The sequence below is a fragment of the Onthophagus taurus genome, chromosome 8 (genome assembly GCF_036711975.1).
Source record: "Onthophagus taurus isolate NC chromosome 8, IU_Otau_3.0, whole genome shotgun sequence".
Classification (NCBI taxonomy): Eukaryota; Metazoa; Arthropoda; class Insecta; order Coleoptera; family Scarabaeidae; genus Onthophagus; species Onthophagus taurus.
In genome coordinates this window covers 3,810,779-3,825,127 of record NC_091973.1, presented here as the reverse complement: position 1 = coordinate 3,825,127, position 14,349 = coordinate 3,810,779, and the positions used below count along the sequence as shown (strand labels likewise).

General features: G+C 34.3%; 3 protein-coding genes and 1 long non-coding RNA gene across 5 annotated transcripts; 2 read left to right on the top strand and 2 right to left on the bottom strand.

Moving 5' to 3' along the window:
- The first annotated feature begins 90 nt into the window (after positions 1 to 90).
- On the top strand, positions 91 to 6,634 carry LOC111425289 (protein ABHD18). The gene is made up of 8 exons (XM_023059228.2): positions 91 to 347; positions 410 to 494; positions 587 to 769; positions 2,434 to 2,682; positions 2,836 to 2,925; positions 2,991 to 3,126; positions 3,188 to 3,653; positions 6,363 to 6,634. Exons 1-8 carry the CDS (start codon positions 256 to 258, stop codon positions 6,424 to 6,426), a joined length of 1,365 nt encoding a protein of 454 aa, XP_022914996.1. The 5' UTR covers positions 91 to 255; the 3' UTR covers positions 6,427 to 6,634.
- A 53-nt stretch (positions 6,635 to 6,687) lies between these two features.
- On the bottom strand, positions 6,688 to 8,080 carry LOC111425302 (BCL2 interacting protein 3). 2 transcript variants are annotated; one of them, XM_023059247.2, is made up of 3 exons: positions 7,921 to 8,080; positions 7,491 to 7,735; positions 6,688 to 7,433 (listed from the first exon to the last, which is right to left on the bottom strand). In XM_023059247.2, the coding sequence occupies exons 1-3, from the start codon at positions 7,958 to 7,960 to the stop codon at positions 7,185 to 7,187; spliced, it is 534 nt and encodes a 177-aa protein (XP_022915015.1). In that variant the 5' UTR covers positions 7,961 to 8,080; the 3' UTR covers positions 6,688 to 7,184. The 2 variants fall into 2 exon arrangements, with proteins under 2 accessions (XP_022915015.1, XP_022915014.1); XM_023059246.2 differs by having other exon boundaries at positions 7,491 to 7,747; positions 7,921 to 8,078.
- A 68-nt stretch (positions 8,081 to 8,148) lies between these two features.
- Positions 8,149 to 9,683, top strand: LOC139430946 (uncharacterized). Its single transcript, XR_011641305.1, has 2 exons — positions 8,149 to 9,132; positions 9,195 to 9,683. It is a non-coding gene; the product is annotated as an uncharacterized lncRNA (long non-coding RNA).
- On the bottom strand, positions 9,666 to 14,287 carry LOC111425277 (conserved oligomeric Golgi complex subunit 2). The gene is made up of 3 exons (XM_023059209.2): positions 14,183 to 14,287; positions 9,927 to 11,786; positions 9,666 to 9,866 (listed from the first exon to the last, which is right to left on the bottom strand). The coding sequence occupies exons 1-3, from the start codon at positions 14,219 to 14,221 to the stop codon at positions 9,792 to 9,794; spliced, it is 1,974 nt and encodes a 657-aa protein (XP_022914977.2). The 5' UTR covers positions 14,222 to 14,287; the 3' UTR covers positions 9,666 to 9,791.
- Between the last annotated feature and the right edge of the window lie 62 nt (positions 14,288 to 14,349).

Below are 14,349 nucleotides of genomic sequence, written 5' to 3'. Positions count from 1 at the left end.
GAACTTGTTATTCTTGTTAAAAATATCTAATCTAAATATAAATTGTTATTTGGAGGTGACCATTATAAATAAATGTTTATTTGTTATTAAATCAATTCATTATCAAATTCACAGTTAATCCCACAAAGTAGGCTGTGGATAATTTTCCGTTACATTTTTGAAATAAAACAAATGCCGGTTGACAACAATCATTAGACCCAAAAATCCTCTTGGACGTTTATGTCAGAAAGTCAAAGCATTAATTCAACGTAAATAATGCCCGTGAGTCGTCTTGATATTTATTACAGAAAGATGTTGCTCTCAAAGTTCTTTACTAAAGGTTGGGGAGACCCCGATCGTATAATTAGGTAAGTAAAAAAATCGATTTTTCAAAATATTTTAGGTTATGTTTTGACACACTCAATTTCAGACTTTTGCAATTTCGCAAAATCATTTCTAACCGTGATACCTGCTTCGGTTTAGTTGATCGCGATCACCAGATCGACGTCTTAAGCGTAAATATTAATTATTATTCATTTATTTTTGATTTACATAACCATATCTTTTTAACCATATTGTGCTATACTAATTGTGTGTGTTTTAATAGCAAGAAACTTGGACTGATTGCTATGTAACCAATGGCAAGTTTAAGTCGCCATTTGCCTTACAATTACCTGATATTGTTCATGAAGAAGTGAAAGATGCTTATTTTCAAATGATCGTACCCAAAAAATGGATCCACGAACCTTATCGTCCAGTTTGTATTCATTTAGCTGGAACTGGAGATCACGTAAGAATCATTTTTGGCGAATAATATAACAGAGCTTGCTAGAATGGACTTTGGAAATAATGGAAATATAAATATTAATGCTCATAAATAGAATCTAACTCTGGTTATTACTCCCCAAATAAAAATTCGGGGTATACCCCAAGTTGTCTATATGATGTATAAATTAAGAACGATTTTTTTCATTTTTGTTGAACTAAAACTAGAACTAACACTAGAACTAGAAAGATTTGGGTTTAGCTGCACGTCTCTTAAGATGGCTAAACCCGAATGATTCTAGTTCTCGGTCTAGTGTTAGTTCTAATATTGCACTAGAACTAACACAAGACCTAGAACTAGAATCATTCGGGTTTAGCCGTCTTGAGAGACGTGCGGCTAAACCCGAATGTTTCTAGTTCTCGGTCTAGTGTTAGTTCTAATATTGCACTAGAACTAACTCAAGACCTAGAACTAGAATCATTCGGGTTTAGCCGTCTTGAGAGACGTGCGGCTTAACCCGAATATTTCTAGTTCTTGGTCTAGTATTAGTTCTAATATTGCATTAGAACTAACACAAGACCTAGAACTAGAATCATTCGGGTTTAGCCGTCTTGAGAGACGTGCGGCTAAACCCGAATGTTTCTAGTTCTCGGTCTAGTGTTAGTTCTAATATTGCACTAGAACTAACTCAAGACCTAGAACTAGAATCATTCGGGTTTAGCCGTCTTGAGAGACGTGCGGCTAAACCCGAATGTTTCTAGTTCTCGGTCTAGTATCAGTTCTAATATTGCACTAGAACTAACTCAAGACCTAGAACTAGAATCATTCGGGTTTAGCCGTCTTGAGAGACGTGCGGCTTAACCCGAATATTTCTAGTTCTTGGTCTAGTATTAGTTCTAATATTGCATTAGAACTAACACAAGACCTAGAACTAGAATCATTCGGGTTTAGCCGTCTTGAGAGACGTGCGGCTAAACCCGAATGTTCCTAGTTCTCGGTCTAGTATTAGTTCTAATATTGCACTAGAACTAACTCAAGACCTAGAACTAGAATCATTCGGGTTTAGCCGTCTTGAGAGACGTGCGGCTTAACCCGAATATTTCTAGTTCTTGGTCTAGTATTAGTTCTAATATTGCATTAGAACTAACACAAGACCTAGAACTAGAATCATTCGGGTTTAGCCGTCTTGAGAGACGTGCGGCTAAACCCGAATGTTCCTAGTTCTCGGTCTAGTATTAGTTCTAATATTGCACTAGAACTAACACAAGACCTAGAACTAGAATCATTCGGGTTTAGCCGTCTTGAAAGACGTGCTTCTAAACCCGAATGTTTCTAGTTCTCAGTCTAGTGTTAGTTTTAATATTGCACTAGAACTAACTCAAGACCTAGAACTAGAATCATTCGGGTTTAGCCGTCTTGAGAGACGTGCGGCTAAACCCGAATGTTTCTAGTTCTCGGTCTAGTATCAGTTCTAATATTGCACTAGAACTAACACAAGACCTAGAATTAGAAGCATACGGATTTAGCCGTTCATCTCTTAAGACGGCTAAAGCCGAATGTTTCTAGTTCTAGGTCTAGTGTTAGTTCTAATGTTAGTGTTGAGCAAGATCTTTCCTATATTAGTCCATTATATCGAGATTTTGCAGTATTATTTTTTTTTTAATATTAATTAAAAAAATATTTTCAAGTATTTTTGGAAACGTCGTCACATAATGGCAAAACCACTTCTAAAACAAGGTATTGGGTCAATTATCCTCGAGAATCCATTCTATGGTTATCGCAAACCGAAGGAACAAGTACGCTCATGCTTATTTAACGTTTCTGATATATTCGTAATGGGTGGTTGTCTTATACTGGAATGCATGGCTTTAATGCATTGGTGCGAACGCTTAGGCTACGGCCCATTGGGCGTAACGGGATTGTCAATGGGAGGTCACGTAAGTTATCTTAATGTTTTTGTTTGTTACTCAAAGTTCGCGCGAGTGTGTCCATTCCGGTTTCGGATTGGATTCGTTGCGAATACCGACTACGTACCAAAAGGTAAAATTCAGGACTAGATCACGTTTGGGGGTATTTATTTTGTATTGTAGATGGCTTCTTTAGCGGCTACAAGCTGGCCTAAACCTATAGTACTCGTCCCTTGCCTTTCTTGGTCGACTGCATCATCTGTTTTCACAGAGGTAAATATAAATTGTTATTAAAAAAAATTATATCATAAAAATAACATTAATATTTGAATCTTTAGGGCGTAATGAGTCAAGCTATAGACTGGGACCACCTACAAAAGCAGTACTTTTCTAACAACAAATATTTTGATGTATTAGCCAAAATGTGTAAAATCGTCGATGACGCTTGTTCTTGCGGACTCGCGCAAATACCTGGTAATTTCAACTTTTAACTCAAATTTTCATAACATTTATATTCTTATCTTTTTAAACTTAGAATTCAACTACATAATAAAATCCATAATACAAGAACAACACAAAGCGGAGTTATGTTACATCACGCCTTATGAGCTAGTCTCGAAAACCAGACAAGCTGGTTACGAAGCGCACAGAACCAAAGTGTCATCACCGAGCCTAATTTTGCCGGTTGACGCAATCGCCAGAGCGCTCAATTCTAGCCTGAAACATCTGATTACCATCGTGTCTAACAATCTACAGGAAGTGAAAGTCCGCGATAAGGAAGCGGTTTGGTTCATGAGAGGCCTAATGGATGAATGCACTCATTTGAAAAACTTTGATGTACCCGTTGATACCTCACTGATCATCGCAATCTGTGCTACACAAGATGCGTATGTTCCAAAACAGGGTGTCAGTGCGCTTGAAGAAGTTTGGCCCGGATGTACCGTCCGTTATCTTGATTGCGGACATGTTGGTGCTTATTTATATCACTTGGATATATTCCGGTAAAAAAAATCATTAATAAATAATTTTTGTCTCTTGGAATGTCATCTACAGCATTTCTAATCCTAAAATTTTAAAAATTAACAACATTTTGTGTGTTCACTGTTTCTTTAGTCATCTTTAAGGAGTATCTAGTGCTAAGTAGTCGCTTAGAAGCAGTATTCAGCAATATTTAGGGCGGCCGAAGTTTTCGAAGTCGGCCGAGATTGTCTCTTCCATAAATTTCGAGCAAGTTGAACTTGGTTTCACGCTCCGAATCCCGAGTGATACAATTAACAAGTTTATGGAAGAAATAATCTCGGCCGACTTCGAAGACGTCGGCCGCCCCAAGTGTCATAATCAATATTTAGGACGGTCGACGTCTTCGAAGTCGGCCGAGATTATCTCTTCCATAAATTTCGAGCAAGGTAGACTTGGTTTCACACTTCGAATTCCGAGTGATACCATTAATAACTTGTAAAACTACGCAAATTAGTATTCTACTGAGAAATACCTTGCAGACAAGAACTTTCCTAATATACAGTGTGTCGACGGATAGATGAAACGACTCTTATAAAATGTAAATTTTTTTCGATATTAACTGTCATCTTTTGGGGTTCAGGCCTGCTTGATTAAAGACTAATTTTGAACATATTTTCAAATTTTAAAAAACAAGTGAGTGTTGATACTGAAGCTAAAACTTCTTGTGTGTCAGGTAAAGTACCTTTTCTGTTTACAGTATGGTAAAATGTTACTAAGAAATTTTATTCAGAATGAAAAGTTATGGCCATATGCAAATTTTCATCAGCCTACGTTGATAAAACCTATTGTTTATTATTTTCGTCAACAGTACCTTATTACGACTTTTTGTTTTGAGATTCAGATTATTAGGGAGAAATAAACAAACCATTCTGAAAATGTTCACAAGAAATTAAGTGTGTGTTCGCCCACAAAGGAAAACAGTTGATCATAGTTAATCAGTTTCATCATAATTTTTTTTTCTTAGAGTGAATACTTCCTGCTGTAAGAAATCTTTTGATTAAACGCCAACAAGTACTTCTTTTAATTGCAGTATTTGGAAATTTTTCACAAAATGAAGCAATAATCGGTTTTTTCCCGGTTCCATAACACTGAATCACGTAAACTTTTTCCTGTAATGTTAACATTCTGTTTAAAAAACACTTTAAGTTTACTAAATTCCTATTTGAGAGATTAACAGTGACAGGAAAGCAATTTTGTTTCTCCATGGCAGTCTTTGTTAGAAATAAAATTGTTTGATATGGATTTTTTCAAAGTAGGCCGATCAATCCGAAAATTTGCATATGCCCATAGTTTTTCATTCTGAACAAAACTTCTTAGTAACACTTTCACGTACTGTAAACAGAAAAGGTACTTTACCTGCCACAAAAAGAGTTTTTCTTTCACTGTCAAGGCTCACTTGTTTTTTAATAATTGATAATATGTTCAAAATTAGTCGTTAATCAAGCAGGGCTAAACCCCAAAAGATGACAATTAATATCGAAAAAATTTTACCTTTTATAAGAGTCGTTTCACCTATCCGGGGACACACTGTATAAATACTGGGTTGTGAATGGGTTGTAAGGAAGGATATGTAATATCTTGTGTCTTACGAACTGTATATTATTGACGAGAGTAATGTATCATCATACTTATTCAATAAAACTATTATTATTATTATTAATCAGCAAATTTTCATATTTTTCTCGATATTTATGCATCTGAGAGAAAAAGTGAGACAGAACTATATTGTTAAGAATAAAATTTGCCACAACTTTTTTCTAAAAGTTTTTTTGTAGTATGCTTCGAATCCTGAGTGTTTTATCATGACATTCGTGATATAAAAAATAATCTCTGTCGACTTCGAAGACGTCGGCCGCCCTGTCGTGAACTAAATAGTGTTGGGGCCGACGTCTTCGAAGTCGGCCGAGATTATCTCTTCCATAAATTTGAAGCAAGGTAGACTTGGTTTCACGCTCCGAATCTCGAGTGATACCATTAACAAGTTTATGGAAGAAATAATCTCGGCCGACTTCGAAGACGTCGGCCGCCTCAAGTATTACGCACAATACTTATGTCGCGAAATTATTTCTTCCTTAAACTTCAAGCAGAATAGGCTTCTTCCCACGCCCCGAATCCCAAGTAAAAATACAAATTCAGCAAATTTTCGTATTTTTCTGGATATTTATGCATCTGAGAGCAAAAGTGATTAAGAGCAATATTGTTAAGAATGAAACTTGCTACAACTTTTGTTCCAAGTGCCATAATCAATATTTAGGACGGCCGACGTCTTCGAAGTCGGCCGAGATTAGCTCTTCCATAAATTTCGATCAAGTTAGACTTGGTTTCACGCTCCGAATCCCGAGTGATACAATTAACAAGTTTATGGAAGAAATAATCTCGGCCGACTTCGAAGACGTCGGCCGCCTCAAGTATTACGCACAATACTTATGGCGGGAGATTGTTTCTTCCTTAAACTTCAAGCAGAATAGGCTTCTTCCCACGCCCCGAATCCCAAGTAAAAAAAAAATTCAGCAAATTTTCGTATTTTTCTGGATATTTATGCATCTGAGAGCAAAAGTGATTAGGAGCAATATTGTTAAGAATGAAATTTGCTACAACTTTTGTTCAAAAATAAAGTGATAATGGATGCATTTAATAAAAAAAAAATTCTAAATATTAATTTAAATATTTTTATTAATTTTTTCTTTCAGAAACTGTATTATTGAAGGTTTCAAACGTGCAATGAAGAAGGTTCCTCCGCCCGCAGCTATGTAGCCAATAAATTTACTTAAAAAAATATATTTTTTGCTTTGCAGTTAAATGTTCTGGACTTGTGTGATACACATCTTTGTGTAAAAAATTCCAGTATTGTGTTCAATACGTTAATGTGCCTTAAAAAAAAGATTTATACTTTCTGACATGTACCTGACAGACTAATTTTTGTGATACTAATTTTAAATTAAAATTTTCTTGTAAAAAGAAATGAATTGTTTTTTTTTTAATCAATAAAAGGGGTTAATAGAAATGAAAAGATGATTGGAATTAGAAAATTTTTTACTTGAGATTTCTTTAAAGATAGGTACAATAATCTAAGTCTACAAATTATTTGAAACGTCTTGATTTTATAAACTTTTAACTTCCATTACTATGATACAACAAAAAAAACCTAAATATAATACAAATATTAAAAAATATTATCCATTCCATTTCGTTACGAAAACATTAACGAAACAATATGAATATACATATATATTTATTCATACGTCCGGCAAATATTTATACATATATTATTTTTTTGTTTATATTTTAATATATATACTTTTATAACTTAACTCTTAAAAGAAAACGGAAACGAAATCATTTTTTAAGGAGTATAAAATAAAGCAATATTCATTATGACCATGAGTAGAAAATCCCCGTCTCCTCACAAGGCAACAGTCACAAGCCATAACTACAAATAATCACATAGGCGTATATAAAAAAACGGCAACAGTCCTCCCATTTCCGACCCCCACAAAAAAACCCACATCTATTTAACGGACCTTTACAGCTGGCACAAAAAAGCCGTATTTGCTCAACCACAATCCTACACCAGTACCCAACAGCAATGACAGCAAATTCGTGAGGAATAACGTGCAGAGACCTCGACGAGAAAATACGCTATCATTACCCACTTTGGCATAACGTAAACTCAAAACATCAGCTTTTGGTGTTCTAAATGTCCAATTTTTTGGTGGTTGTTGATCAGGACGGCTACTCCAATCACAAAAAATTTCTGGATCCTACACAGAACAAAAATAATAACAAAATTTTGAAACTAAAGCTATATCTATACATACATCTTTAATTTCAGTGTTAAGATAATAGGATTGCCATTCCATAATAAGTGGAGTTCCTTGAACTGGGCTGTTTGGAGGTGATTTAGGACTACTGCGTGGCGAGACGCGTGCAGATGATGAATTGGATTCCCTTTGAGCTTCACGAAGAAGCCGGATGTACTCCTCTGGGTTGAGTTGAGGAGTTACAGATCCTGGGGTTCCGCCACCTTGAGAACCGCAACTGGATCCGATATGAACCCAAGACTCTGAAGAATTGTCTAAAGTAAATTTGTGAAACAAAAAAAATAATGTGAAAATGGAAAAGTAAAAAAAAAGGTATTAAAAATTGTGCGTAGTTGTGTACGTGTATTTTTGAAACGTATTTGACTGAAAATGTCGCACCAGATGGTATGTAAACAATGAAAAAAATAAATTGAGTTCGGCGTTTTACCTCCTAAGATATCGTCCACACTTGATTTTGACGATGACATCGTGCTAATTATCCGGTTTCGTTGGTACAACGATTGGAAATCGCTTGAAAACTGATTGCTGGTTGACGAAAGTCACGTATTTCTTTAGATTTTTTTTGCAGACAACGGCAGAGCATACGTGACGAGTAGCGAATGAACCAGTCCGGAATCCTTCTTTGTTTGTTTCCTTGACGTTGTTGCCCACGTGATCGAATCCACCAATCGCAAACCACGATCAAGTCGACATGTTGGCTGACGTACAAATTAAAACGTAGAGATGATATTTGTCTGTACGCAATATAACTTTTACTGTAAACAAGACGAACAAAAGTAAAAGTAAATTTTAGATCCCTCCTTTTTCCCCTACTCCTCGCGAGATAAGTATTTTTGTCAGGGTAACAAAAATAAATGGACAATGGATGGAAAAATATCCTTGTTTGTGAATCATTTTATTAGTAGGTGTATTATTTTTATAGCAATGCATTCACGCTGAATAATGCAACAATAAAATCAAATCATTTTTATAACAAAATTTAAAAGCTACGCTGTAATGACCACAAGGTCAAATGATACGATTTATCTTCAAATCGTATCTTTTATTTTTTAAACAAAAACAATGCTGATAAAAATTATTAAATCAATACATTGGTTCCAGAAGGATTTTATGTAAACACTATTACATTATTAAAAAAATTAAACAAAGGATTACTCAAGTTGTTTTAATGTTTATTTTCTTTTATAATTTTATAATAATAAAAACAACGCTTTCGCCACGATTGTTTTTGTACAAAAAATTGCTTTCAAAATATATTATGAATCATATGAAACAAGATGAAATCAAATTATTAATGAAAAATAAAATTTGAAATCATCTTCAGTTAATTCTAGCATTATCTGATTTTTTTTGACATACATTTATTCTTAAATTAAAGGCAGACATCATCTATGGCGCTACAAACCTGTGCGTGTCTTGGCCTTGCAAAGTTTCCTGCTCCATTCATCCTTATTCTATGTAGGTATCCTCCAATCTCTAAATCCAATCTTAAGTAAGTTTCCACATGCATCTATTACTGGCGCCAGTTTATGCATGTGGAAATAGCAAAAATCCATTGGCGCTAGTAATTACAGCGTTAATAAAGTTGACCGAACCTCTATTTTTTGGCGCCAATTATTATTATTGCTACCGGGCTGAGGTGAGCGGCCTTTCTCGTCACCACGACATATAAGATCTATTGTAACATATTTTGTGTCTTAGGCGACCTCTGGCAACGCAATTACACAGTATATATTCAGCCGTTTCTGACTCGTCTTTGCAAAGCCGACAAGTTTGATCCTCAGCTTGTCTAATATGGATGAGGTGTTATTTTAGAGGTTAAAATGGTAGCACAGATTTCCTCTTGTTTCCAGGATGGATTTGATAGCTGTATGCGTGTCCGTGCGGTTCTGGTCCTGAAAGTCTTAGTTCACGTCGGAGATCAATGATACATTTAACACTCAGCAAGGTTTCCTGTAAAGCCATAACAATCGGAGATCAAGATAATTTCATATTTGCTCTTTAACATTGTCCTGGAAGAGGTAGTAAGAGATGCAGGATTCTGACATTTCAACAACATTCAACAAATCAACGCAGGGAGAACAGAAAAAGATGAGAGCTTTATAATTTTCTGAGAATTAGTTAAAACAATAATAGACAACAGTTATAATAATTATATAATAACAATAAAAATTACTTTTTATACCTTTATTTCATTATTTTAAACAAAAATAATACATAATCAAACATTTTTAAACAATACAAAATATTTTTTTTTTTAAATAAACAACAAAAATCAAACTTTTAAATACATTTCTCTTAAGACCTACAATCACTCTCCTTTTTTAAAGCCTTTAATGTATCATTTTCTGGATCAAAAACTAATTTTCCTAGCTAAAATTAAAATTTTTTAATTAAATTATATTTAGTTTTAATAAAAAAATTTATACTTACAATTGAAAGAAAATATGCTACATCTAATCGAATTTGTTCCCGTATTTTAGCTTCATCTGAAGTTAAATCAACATTTTGGGACGTTTCGACTGAAATATTCCGACTTTTTAAACGCCTCAATGATTCTTCGGTTTTGCAAATTGAGTGTAATACATCTTGGATAACGGTTAAATACTGTTTGGCGATTTTATCAACTGAAATGTTGCTGATTTGAAGAACATCGTCTTTTAATATATCGATATAATTGTTGTGGAATGTTACGATTGGTTTGACAATTTCTAAAACGTATGAACTAGGTTCGGTTGGAGCGCTTTTATTAGTTCTTCTGTATAATCTAGGGATCGACCCAACTTGTTGCAACAAAATCTTTCCTTTTTCAATGTTTATGTTAATTAGTTGGTTAACTACGTTGTCGTAAGTATTGTTGAATATCTTTTCGTTACAAACAACGGCTTTTTTAATTAAAGCTTCAAAATTTTTATGCACTATCTTATAAATACTTTCTTTTAAGTTGTCTTTTATTTCTTCGCCCAAAAGTTTTTTCAACAACTTTATATCTAAAAGGCAATTTATTAAAAATTCTTCTGAACCAGCTTCTTTAACCGATTTCTCAGCCATCACGTTTATATATTTTAAATATCTTCCTTGCAATAACATTGAAAGTTTAAAAAATTGGTCACAAAGGTGGTTTAAATATATATCAGGATGAAAACAATGATTAATTGACCTCCAAAAAGCCAAGGTTGCTTTTAATTTTAATTCAGTGTCCGCCCCTGTATTTAGACTTTCATTTAAACTCTCATTTTCAACCAAATCTTTTTCAAAGCTCGCTGAAATTTGTTGGTGACGTATTTCAAAGTAAACGGCTAAATTAAATCGTTTCATGTGATCGTGAAATGACGCATCTTTTAACGTAAAGTTTATCGATGTTAAAAAATTAAATGTTGCCTGAAAACGTTTTTGAAACAATTCAGGATTTCCCGATGATGTTGTTTGACTTAAATTGTCTCGTAATAAACGATCGGCTGATTTCCAATAGGAGTTTATTGTGAAGTTAAATCCTTTCAAATCGTGGTTTTTATCTAAAATGTTGAATAAAAACGACATCTCTTTGGTTTTAAACGCTTCGCTTTCCTTGTAAAGTTCGTTTAAATCGAAATTGTGATTCTCTAAATTTTTTAAATTAAATATTAGACTCAAAACGGGATCAACGAATGTTGTTTTATACAACAATTCGGCATCTTCTTGTCTGTTTAAACTAACGTAGGCTCTTAAACATGAATAAACAGTTTTGTCATCGCGATTTTTGATGCCTTGAATAAATTTGTTATCGGTGAGAATTTTTAATTTCTCCTCAAGAGATGGGTTTATAATATTCTCGGTTGTATCCGTGGTTTTAGACGCTTTTAAATGGTTAACATTTATCGAATACTCATCAATTGCACGCTCAAATAATTGCAAATCAATTCCGGAATCCTCGATTTGCTTTTGTACGATCGCCTCAACGTATTCCGCTATATTACTTATTGAGGATATTAATGATGTGTAGTGTTGGTCAGTGTGGAGATGCTTTGATTTAATTAGGTGTTGTTTGCAAATATTTTCTGTTACGGATATTAACTCGAATAGCCCGAAGATCTCTTCGCGGAATTGCGTCAAAGGAATCGTTAATTTGTTTAAGTATAAACTAAGCCCGCTTAGTGCTTGGGCTAAAATTACGATCGGTTCCGTTTCTTCTTTTAATATTTCAGTCATTGATTCGTGGAGTTCTGAGGCGTACAATTTTAAGTTCTCCGTGACTTCGTTTAAATCTTTCTTTTGGGTACATTTTGATAAAGTTGCGTTAACCGCGAAATTATCCTGGAATCATCATTATTAATTAATAAATTATAACTGTTGATATACATTTTCATCAATTAATTTCGTTATTTTAAGGGGACCGGTTTCGACTGGTTATAATTTAACTTAGTCATCTTCAGCCGAATGGTCAATAAAAACTGTTTATAGTAAACATGTCAACACAAAGAATAAACATATGAAGAACACTTTAAAATAAAGTATTTATATTATATATTTTTTATTTATTATATTTTTTACAGTGAATTTCGCATAAGATGCAATAGACAAAAATATATTTCCATACCAACCAGAGCGTACCTACTTACTTTGTCTATGTTAATACAATTTGACAACCTCGATATAACGGATCAATACGAGGAACGCAGTGTCTGTACAAATAAAACTAGACTAACACTAGAACTAACACTATACTTAGAACTAGAATCATTCGGGTTTAGCCGTCTTTAGAGACGTGCGGCTAAACCCGAATGATTCTAGTTCTCGGTATAGTGTTAGTTCTAGTTTTACACTTGCAATATCACTAGAACTAACATTCACACTATACCTAGAACTAGAATCATTCGGGTTTAGCCGTCTTTAGAGACGTGCGGCTAAACCCAAATGATTCTAGTTCCAAGTATAGTGTCAGTTTTATATAGTAACAGTGTTAGTGTAAAAATAGAACTAACACTATACCTACAACTAGAATCATTCGGGTTTAGCCGTCTTTAGAGACGTGCGGCTAAACCCGAATGATTCTAGTTTTAGGTATAGTGTTAGTTCTAGTTCTACATTTGCAATATCACTAGAACTAACATTCACACTATACCTAGAACTAGAATCATTCGGGTTTAGCCGTCTTTAGAGACGTACGGCTAAACCCGAATGATTCTAGTTCTAGGTATAGTGTTAGTTCTAGTTTTACACTTGCAATATCACTTGAACTAACATTCACACTATACCTAGAACTAGAATCATTCGGGTTTAGCCGTCTTTAGAGACGTGCGGCTAAACCCAAATGATTCTAGTTCCAAGTATAGTATCAGTTTTATATAGTAACAGTGCTAGTGTAAAAATAGAACTAACACTATACCTACAACTAGAATCATTCGGGTTTAGCCGTCTTTAGAGACGTGCGGCTAAACCCGAATGATTCTAGTTCTAGGTATAGCGTTAGTTCTAGTTTTACACTTGCAATATCACTTGAACTAACATTCACACTATACCTAGAACTAGAATCATTCGGGTTTAGCCGTCTTTAGAGACGTGCGGCTAAACCCAAATGATTCTAGTTCCAAGTATAGTGTCAGTTTTATATAGTAACAGTGCTAGTGTAAAAATAGAACTAACACTATACCTACAACTAGAATCATTCGGGTTTAGCCGTCTTTAGAGACGTGCGGCTAAACCCGAATGATTCTAATTCTCGGTATAGTGTTAGTTCTAGTTTTACACTTGGAATATCACTAGAACTAACATTCACACTATACCTAGAACTAGAATCATTCGGGTTTAGCCGTCTTTAGAGACGTGCGGCTAAACCCAAATGATTCTAGTTCCAAGTATAGTGTTAGTTTTATATAGTAACAGTGCTGGTGTAAAAATAGAACTAACACTATACCTACAACTAGAATCATTCGGGTTTAGCCGTCTTTAGAGACGTGCGGCTAAACCCGAATGATTCTAGTTCTCGGTATAGTGTTAGTTCTAGTTTTACACTTGGAATATCACTAGAACTAACATTCACACTATACCTAGAACTAGAATCATGCGGGTTTAGCCGTCTTTAGAGACGTGCGGCTAAACCCGAATGATTCTAGTTCTAGGTATAGTGTTAGTTCTAGTTTTACACTTGCAATATCACTAGAACTAACATTCACACTAGACCTAGAACTAGAATCATTCGGGTTTAGCCGTCTTTAGAGACGTGCGGCTAAACCCAAATGATTCTAGTTCCAAGTATAGTGTTAGTTTTATATAGTAACAGTGCTAGTATAAAAATAGAACGAACACTATACCTACATACTAGAATCATTCGGGTTTAGCCGTCTTTAGAGACGTGCGGCTAAATCCGAATGATTCTAGTTCTAGGTATAGTGTTAGTTCTAGTTTTACACTTGCAATATCACTAGAACTAACATTCACACTATACCTAGAACTAGAATCATTCGGGTTTAGCCGTCTTTAGAGACGTGCGGCTAAACCCAAATGAGTCTAGCTCCAAGTATAGTGTTAGTTCTAGTTTTACACTTGCAATATCACTAGAATTAATATTTACATACACTCAACAGACCTTGGGTATAACTAGTTGAAACCGGTCCCATTAAAATAAATAAATTAATTGCAAGAAAAGCAGATTTATTTATTTATTTACTATTTTGATAAATAATAAATTATTTTGTAATAAAGTTTTTTACCTTTAAGTATTCCGATTTCCATTCGTTTCCAGGATCCATTTTCGAGGTTATGTTGTTTTGTTTTTGTGGCAAAACTAACAGAAAGAAATTTAGAAAACTAGATGGCGCTGTATTAATGACATATTTTTTTGATTTCTTTTTATATTCAATTAAATTATCCCGTAATA

Coding starts and splice junctions, on each gene's coding strand:
- LOC111425302 (XM_023059246.2), bottom strand. CDS start 7,960: ATGTCATCGTCAAAATCAAGTGTGGACGATATCTTAGGAG. Junction 7,748..7,920: donor TGTGGACGATATCTTAGGAG/GTAAAACGCCGA, acceptor AATTTACTTTAG/ACAATTCTTCAGAGTCTTGG. Junction 7,434..7,490: donor TTAACACTGAAATTAAAGAT/GTATGTATAGAT, acceptor TGTTCTGTGTAG/GATCCAGAAATTTTTTGTGA.
- LOC111425277 (XM_023059209.2), bottom strand. CDS start 14,221: ATGGATCCTGGAAACGAATGGAAATCGGAATACTTAAAG. Junction 11,787..14,182: donor GGAAATCGGAATACTTAAAG/GTAAAAAACTTT, acceptor TGATGATTCCAG/GATAATTTCGCGGTTAACGC. Junction 9,867..9,926: donor TAGCATATTTTCTTTCAATT/GTAAGTATAAAT, acceptor TTTTAATTTTAG/CTAGGAAAATTAGTTTTTGA.
- LOC111425289 (XM_023059228.2), top strand. CDS start 256: ATGCCCGTGAGTCGTCTTGATATTTATTACAGAAAGATGTTGCTCTCA. Junction 2,926..2,990: donor CATCATCTGTTTTCACAGAG/GTAAATATAAAT, acceptor TTGAATCTTTAG/GGCGTAATGAGTCAAGCTAT. Junction 3,127..3,187: donor CGGACTCGCGCAAATACCTG/GTAATTTCAACT, acceptor TTTTAAACTTAG/AATTCAACTACATAATAAAA.